At 34.9% G+C, this 8,658-nt stretch overlaps 1 protein-coding gene across 3 annotated transcripts; it reads left to right on the plus strand.

The window, feature by feature from the left end:
- The first annotated feature begins 839 nt into the window (after positions 1 to 839).
- On the plus strand, positions 840 to 5,371 carry LOC138703810 (uncharacterized). Of its 3 annotated transcripts, none has more exons than XM_069832000.1 (6): positions 840 to 1,147; positions 1,783 to 2,113; positions 2,193 to 2,348; positions 2,477 to 2,554; positions 3,448 to 3,516; positions 3,705 to 5,371. In XM_069832000.1, exons 3-6 carry the CDS (start codon positions 2,252 to 2,254, stop codon positions 3,839 to 3,841), a joined length of 381 nt encoding a protein of 126 aa, XP_069688101.1. In that variant the 5' UTR covers positions 840 to 1,147; positions 1,783 to 2,113; positions 2,193 to 2,251; the 3' UTR covers positions 3,842 to 5,371. The 3 variants fall into 3 exon arrangements, with proteins under 3 accessions (XP_069688101.1, XP_069688102.1, XP_069688103.1); XM_069832001.1 differs by having other exon boundaries at positions 1,783 to 2,077; XM_069832002.1 differs by lacking the exon at positions 1,783 to 2,113.
- Positions 5,372 to 8,658: the final 3,287 nt, after the last annotated feature.

Consider the following 8,658-nt stretch of genomic DNA (forward strand, 5'->3'; position numbering starts at 1 on the left):
GTCCCGCTAAATTTGCATTCTAGACCACTGTGCGCCGGAGAGAATTTTTCTCTGTCCCATTACTCTTTCATCTTATGATGACGCAGAATATCTGCATGGAAATATCATATGTACTTCGGTACATTAAAATAATATATATATAAAAAACTAGCTGAAATATGATTGATAAAACATAATATCTTACACTACCTACTCGTGAATGAGAACACTGAAAAGAAGGTACTGAAACAATTAAAAAGAACAGCTTGCACTACACTAAGCACGGTTGAGGTAAAAGGTACAATGTTTCTGTACGTTCGTGACGCCATGTACGGAGGAATATTTACCTTCGTTATACAGAGCAAGAGAACCTTCTTCCAATGAGCTGTGTTCACTTTAGATTAAGAACGTCTCCTTAGCAATCAGTAGATAAGAAATTGGTGAATGTTTTTCAAGGGTAACTTAGAAATGTATATTTCACCCAGCTCTTTAGGCTTGGGAAGAAAATGTTTCGGAAATATGTAAAAATATACTTCATTAAAAATCTAGCTGCATCTTCAAATAGTAGATTTTTATTCTAGTGATAAAAGTTAACGATTATTTTTAATTTTGCCATATCTATGGTTTTGTTTTTCTAATCTATAATCAAAGAACTTGCAAGTGATTACATGGAAATTGCGCATATAACGTAAGACATGCATAATACGAATAATTATCTACATATGTAATATCTAGATTATGTAATGTCAAGGTGTGAAATATGTACATATTTATGTAAGAAAAATAAGCTGAATATGTACCAAAATAAGTAAAATCATGAAAATATTTAATATCAATATGTGGCAGGTATAGGATAGGTACATGGATAAATATATAATAGGATGCGAAACTGCGGACAGCACGATCTAGAAGCGGTATTCTGAAATAAGGTGATCAGCGCCCGACGTCGTAGGTGGTAAATCATAGAACTACGTGAGGACCAGCGTTCTCCACTCTCCGATACGAAGTAGTCAGAACGTTGGCCGATGACCAGCCAACAGCGTTATGAAGGCAAGATGGATTCCAGAAAAATGCAAAAGATTCGAGGAAGATGCTCAGCGCCTGGATGCAAGACTGTTAATACTGTGGGAGGGAAGCATTTTTTCTATTTTCCTCAGGAACCTATGAGGTAAGCTTTAGTATTATTATTGTGTCCTGTGTAGCCTAAACCTTACACTTGAAAACAATGTACTTTTTGGTGAAGTAGGTTAGACGAGCTGTGCATTGCTTTCTGCTAGTTTATTTAGGATTATAGTAGGAGTATAAATTTAGATGGTTCCGAAATTCAGTCAAACTGTAACGAAATGTGAAATATTGACGAAAAAGAGCAAGAAGGCTGAAAATGAAACCTCGTAAACCTGAATTGTAGCATTAGGCCACATGGCTGCAAACTAAAACCACGTGGTTTTTAGTATAAATATCTCACAGTTATGGAAAATAAAATTATGCCTTCTTTGATGTAGTTAGCCATTCTGGAGAAATTCTCAATCATGTGTAGTAATAATAATAATAATAATAATAATAATAATAATAATAATAATAATAATAAGCTTAGGCCTAATATTTAATTTAGTTTTACCCAATATCTGTTGCTGCTACCAGTTTTCCTATGGTCACTCATCACCTAGTGATGCGCATTAGACATCTCTTAAAATAACACAAATGCAGCAGATAACTTATTATTTTTTTCCCCAATTTTTGCATGATTTCTATTTAATATTTCTTCTACTTTATCTCATTAGTAATTGTAATCCATTGCTTTAGGTGTTGGAAGTGGCTCCGATTTTGTGGGCTAGAGGACCGGTATCGAGTTGCCGCACATGCCACACACACAGGTTGAGAATCTGCATGGACCACTTCATTGAGTCTGACTATTATAGCTCTTCACAAAAAGTGATACTTAAGCAAACTGCAGTGCCCACTGTTCATGCTAATGGATTAGTGGTGCCATCAAACCCTAAAATCCGGAGCCCACCATCTAGCCCAGTTATGCCTCGAGCGACCTTATCACCGGGGTCTACCCCAACTTTCAGGCATCACAAGACTTTGCGGACGTATGGTAGGAGGGCGACGATTGATTCTGCAGCTGCTGAAGGTAGTTAGTACACTAGCAAAGTTTTTATGTCATTCATGTTTAAAATTTCCGATTTCATTACTCTTTTATTTATTTTCAGGTACGCGTAGTCTCATAGGTTTACAAGCTGCAACTGAGTAGGCTGCAGGCTTGGCAGCTATGCCTCAAACAATTCCTGCTCCTATGAGTACTCCAGCTTCAAAGATTACTGCTTCGACGGCATATGCCGGGATGAATAAAGATGCATGCCAACAAGGTAATTATTCCACTTAGTCAAGTTTATGGATTTCAAGGAATGCCTTAGTTTCTCATCAGCTGTTCTTACATTACATGTTTCAAAATACATAATTAATTATGTTTCGTTTTTTTTTGTGATTATTACAGGGAACAGTATGATTGGTGAACAGCTGAGGGGATATCAGCAACCATCGCTCCTATTCAATGTGGTTCCCACAGCTGAAGGTAAGCGATACTGTCTTGTGAGCCTGGTAACATGCTAGTAATCATTTAAGTTAATTGCCCCCTGCCATATGTCTGCAGTTTTCATACTTCATTCTTTTACAGTAGCGAATAATAACAAATCCTCTTAACTACAGGGCAGGGTGTTTATCTTGTTATATATCGATCGTCCAGTTCAAAAGTGCGACAACTCAAAAATTGCCATTTTTTAGTTATTTATACTACTGAAAGCCCCTTTCGGAGCTCTTTCCGATTCAATATTGAGATAAGTCATATTTACAACCAAAAAGAATAAAAACGAAATAAACTGCTTTAGAAGTAATTATAACTATGGACTTTATTAATTCATTATTACTACATTTCGAAATCTATTAATAATGAACTGGAAGATCGTGATATACTCGTCCTGAATACTGACTCAGTTCTAATTGTCGTGGTTATGAACCACAAATCTGTCCCTTTTTAGGGGATTTATTTGAAACTTTCAACTGAAGATATCTCAAAACTTGTTTTTTTGAGTTGTCGCACTTTTGAACAAGACGATCGATATTGCAACTGATATCCTGACAAGTCTCCCTGGCACACGAAGTACACTATCATTCCCTCTTACTGACTTCTCTTTAATATCCCAACACCTCTGCTGATTATCCCTTTCTGTTAGTGTCAGTTGTTCTCTATGGCCCAGCCTATTAGCAAAAAAATATTTTATATTACATTACAACGAACAATTCAGATTAACACAATCAAATTTGTTGCAGCATTAAACTTTTGGATTGTTACTATTACTTAACATTTATATGAGTTATAATTTATACAGTTAAGAGCAGTTTGAAATGAATGGAGCACAAAGTCTGTTCAATTCTTGCTTCAATTTAATTTATCATTTATTTCCTTAGATACTGACATGAATACATCCAAGATGGAACAGTTTCCTTCAGCTTCAGCTACACCTCCTTCCAAACTTGGTAAATATTGATCACATTTTGATGTATTGTCAATTTTGTAGTATGTTATATAGCCTATCCATAGCCTGCATGCCTTTTGTTAGGCCTACATTAACTTAACAAGGCTAAAGGTGTTGTCACGTTTCATTTTTTATTTAAAATAGTTCCCAGCAATTAGATTAATCTGAAGTTAATTTCGTAATCTTTAGGTCCTGGTGTTGCAAAACGAAAACTTTTCTCGAGTCCTCACTTCTCATCTTCACCCAGGAGCAACAAACTAAAAATGGCAGCTCTGAAAGCAAAGGTGAAGAGACTGCAGAAAAAAATTGCAGTGTCTTTAAAGTAGTGTAAATAGCTCATATTGTGTGTAACAAAAAGGTATAATATCATATTGGTGGAAAGTTCATAGCTTTTTTTATTATTTTTTTTATTTTTATTTATTTATTTATTTTTGCCCCAGAAAAAAATGTTTTTAGCAAATGTTAAATATATTGTGTAATTGTAGGGAGCAAAGTTACAGTATGTGGTACATGTGCGTATGTAAGAGAGATATTTGACTTTGGAAGTTGGGGGTTAACATACTTTCAGTTCACCTAGTAAACTTTTTTGCCCAACATAATGCAAGTAAGTGATGCAGCTCATGTATTTCACTCTGACCCTCAGTACATACAACATTTTGGTATACGTTACCGTTATGTGTATGCCAAACAACAATGTCTAAGAACCTTAGATGTGATCCTAGAAAAGTATTCTAAAATGTGTTGGAAAATAGTAGATAGTAATATGACAGTTTCAATTATCAAACATTTTTTTTGTAGTATCTGAAATCCGATTAATGTAATATGTATCTAGTCAGCGATGTATGCAACGGAGGGGAGAAAGGAATTGGCCACTCTTACTCATTACCTCCTGCTCTGATTGTCCCATGAGTGTTACTTGTAGGGTCCAAACCTGTTTTTGGACAGTTGACTAACCAATAGTTGATGGGTCCAGGCAGACAAGGGGACAAACCATAAATTTCGATACGTAGGATATCTCATTGGAATGTGAAGAAATATGTTCTGACTAAACTATATGACAACACATTATTCAAATGGTATCATTTACATCTGTAAACGAGCACAGATGGCAGAGCATTCCAAAATATAAATATATAGATGTGGCTTTTTCTCTTATCCGACTGGGCCCCACAATTTCAATTATTCAATTTGTTGTATAGACTTTACCAATGTACTGCACACTAAATATGTAAGTGTATCTGTGTGTATAGGATTACCAGATGTTCTGGATTTCGCTTGACATGGACTGCATCCTGCCAGGGTTCGTAAAAATCAGAAATTGTCCTGCTTTTCTTTCTTGCCAATTCCCAATGGACAAAAGAGAGTAACTATTGAGTTGGGGTCCATTAGAGGAATTATGTGTGTAAAATCCTTGCTCAAACAAGTCGAGTCACCAGAGAAGTATTAACAATCCGAAAATTAAATAAGGTAAAAGCTAATTTAGAATCCGTATACTTCAATTCTATTCATGATAATAGTTTTATATCAGTTTTATTGTACAAAGACAAACAAATTACCTAATTATATAACAGAATGTAAAAAGACGTCACGTCAAGTATCAAGTTAGTCTATTATGCCCTGCTTTTATATGGAAAATTCTTTTTCATTTAAAATGACCTGCTTTTAAATTGTTACAATCTGGTAACCCTACTGCACATGTAGTGTATGTTAAACAGTGATATGATGGACCTTGTCAAAATTGTGTTGTTGAATGTATTGTAAAATAGTATACAATAATATAGTAATTTCAATTATGTAACTAGTTTTTGCAGACTTAAAGTGCACTATACACTATTACCTAAAGAATAAAATCCCAATTATCTAACCTTGTTTTATTTTATTTTCTGTCCCTGTTTGGCTGTATTTTAATTAGTTACATTATAGGGTAGTGTAAAATAGACCGTCTCTTCCAACTATTGGCTCCAATAACAATTTTCAGTGAAAGATGATGTGAGGAATAAAAATTTTAAAGTTTTACTTTAAATTGAGGGTTTGGGGCGGGGGGGGGAGGAGGAATATTTACTGCATATAGTTCAACTTTTTGCCGCCAGGCGCGCTGCTAGATACACGGAGTAATTAGTTATTATTTTCGCTACTTGGGTGCGCTGCTGGATGCACGGAGTAGTTACTCCTTTCGCTACTTGGTGCGCTGCTAGATGTAATAACGCCTCTAACCGCATATAGATGGCAGCACGATCAATTCTACAACAGCGCCTCTAGTATGTGTTACGGGAAACTCAGTGAGTTTCGCATCCTATTATATATTTATCCATGATAGGTACGACTCTCCAGTTGTGATTTCATAGAGCACCCGACTTTTTTACCGCATACTTGACACATTGCAATTTTTCCATCTGTAGTGAAAGCTTCATCCATCGCAAACCATGATTTTATTTTTGTCGTTAGGGTTGAAGATACAGGGGCCATTTTAGTTAGTTAAAAGCAGTAGATAAACTCACTTGCACTTTATACTGTTAAGTACTAAAACTAGAGAACTCAGTGAAATGAATGACACAACAGTACTGCAAGCACTGTTTCGCTTTACTGGATTAGGAGAAAATAAGAGGAGATGTGGGACACATGCATTTTGGCTGGTCCTTGTAAGAAACAAAGTACCTACTAAAACCTCAAACTACCGTATAGACATTTACAAACTGTTGTTTCCCTGGAACTAAAGACGTTATGTTTCGTGCCGAAATATATATTTTCTTGGGTAGGTAAAAAGGCTTTTTAAATCTGTGTATTTCAAATTGTAAACTTCCCTAACAGAAGTTTTTTTCCTCCTTTTAAATATGTAGATTTATGTAATATCAACCCATAATATGTAATGTGGGGTAAATATGTAAAAATATGTAGTATCAAATTTTAATATATCAATGGTAATTACAAGATTCGCAAAGATTTGTTATTTATATACGGTTAAGTGGAAAGGATTATAATATGTAATTACATAAAAATCCGGTCCCTAGTGATAAAGGACATACTTGACGTACTCCTCTCCCAATTTCACTTCCTTCTGACATTTCTTCTCCTATCCTGAGCACTATTCCATTAAAAATTTAATTTTGAAAAATTGTTATATAGACCGTTATTCGCCGCAACGCTTCAATTTTAGATGTAAAATACAATTTTTTATAGTACATTATGCAACGAGCCTATAATGATAGTAATTAAGAAGCGAGTATGGATGTTTATGAAACGAGCGCAAGCGAGTTTCATAATTTTCTTGCGAGCTTATTAATTACCATTATAGGCCAGTTTCATACGACTTTTATGCTCGACCATATTTCTAACTTGAAATTACAGTATTCAGATGTATAAATTTTATTTGTATCTAACAAGATCGGAAGTGACCTTGTTCTAGGTCGTGAATTGTGAGATGTGCGCAGACGCGAAAGTATTGATTTTTTTCCGAGGAACAATAATGTCATTGACCTTGTGTAATCCCGTTAAACTTGGTATAACTTTGATTATTGAATTCGACATAGAAAAACGAGATGACAAATTGAATTTATTTGAATATTATTTACAATTAACGCTAATTATTAATGTAACAGAACATAACCTTCTGCGACAGTATTGGATTTCCAGCCTCCGTGACTTTTCGCTAATTCTCTTTCGATTGCATATCCGAGAATAATCGATACTTGCGGTTTTATAACGGTAGAAAGCTGACTTGTCATTGGCTGAACAGTTGTAACCTGAGTCGTCATTGGCTGAAAAACCTGACCTTTAATGAGTAGGTGTACTTTAATGACATGCATTAAAGGTCTGCTACCAGGTGTATAATTACTACATTTTGGCATGGTGGAGCATAAAATATATTTTTACACCAACATTCACAAGTGATCCTAAATAACCGAAAAGAATTTTCTGCAATAACCACATTAAATTCTTTCACCGTAGCGTAGTTTTTCAAGTATTAACTCAAATTACTAAAACGATTAATCTTAAGGAACTAGATTAATTAAACACAACTCGCTTACACGGGAAAGTAAGCAACGCAATGTAAATTTATGGCGGTACTTTACCTACAAATATTCTTGGCAAACGTCCTTCATGTAACTAAATTTTACAAGTAATTACAATTTCATTTCCGTTATGTGTCGGGCAGAGTATCAAATTACTCTTCCATTTTCTTAGGACGAGGGGCAAGTCACGTGATGAGGCGGTAATTACGTAACAGCATTCAAGTGTTAGGTTTTAAGTGACAACCAGTTTATTTTATTTTTCTGCCTTTGACAAGGGATAGAAGACATTTACAGCGGAATGTGTAAACACATTCTCAAACTCTTTCGTCCTACGATATAAAATAAAAGAATAGAATGCCGGCTTTAATACAATCGTAGAAAACAAGATTCTTCGCTGGGAAAAAAACAAATGAGAAGTATATTGCACAAATAAAATTAATTTCCATGGAATCCAGAATGTTGAAAAATAGCACAAACCTGAAAAAAAAAGTTGGATTTTCTTTAGCTTGCTGCGTTATTACCATAGTTTTCAGTAGATATTTACAATTTATTACTAAGTGACAAATGTTTAATAAAGTAGACGGTAGAGGTCTTAAACCAGTGGCCATTCAGCAGTTTATACTTTAGGCCTGTATATAAGTACACACAAATTTATCTTAAAGACATGGATTTAATATTACTTATACGGTAAAGGATGGTAATATTGTGATATGAGTAATATTGTGATAGTTCCTTTTGAGTATTTATTACAATTTTACTGAGGGAGAGGAAGATCGGTTTTTTGCGTAAACGTATTAAGGGAATGTTGGTGGCCAAGTTTCTACACAAAACCGATCCTCCTGTCTCCAATTGTTATATTTCCATTTCGTACAATATCCTGGTCACGAGACATAATCATATACTTTCTATTTTCGGGATTTACTTCCAAACCTATCGCTTTACTTGTTTCAAGTAAAATTTCCGTGTTTTCCCTAATCGTTTGTGGATTTTCTCCTAACATATTCAAGTCATCCGCATAGACAAGAATCTGCTTTAACCCGTTCAATTACAAACCCTCTGTGTTATCCCGAATTTTCATAATGGCATATTCTAGAGCGAAGTTAAAAAGAAAAGGTGACAGTGGATCTCCTTGC

The sequence above is a fragment of the Periplaneta americana genome, chromosome 7 (genome assembly GCF_040183065.1).
Source record: "Periplaneta americana isolate PAMFEO1 chromosome 7, P.americana_PAMFEO1_priV1, whole genome shotgun sequence".
Taxonomy (NCBI): Eukaryota; Metazoa; Arthropoda; class Insecta; order Blattodea; family Blattidae; genus Periplaneta; species Periplaneta americana.

Excerpts from the sequence above, each read along its gene's own strand:
- LOC138703810 (XM_069832000.1), top strand. The coding sequence starts at position 2,252 with ATGCCTCAAACAATTCCTGCTCCTATGAGTACTCCAGCTTCAAAGATT. Across the intron at positions 2,349-2,476 it reads TAAAGATGCATGCCAACAAG|GGAACAGTATGATTGGTGAA; the intron begins GTAATTATTCCA and ends TGATTATTACAG. Across the intron at positions 2,555-3,447 it reads TGTGGTTCCCACAGCTGAAG|ATACTGACATGAATACATCC; the intron begins GTAAGCGATACT and ends TTATTTCCTTAG.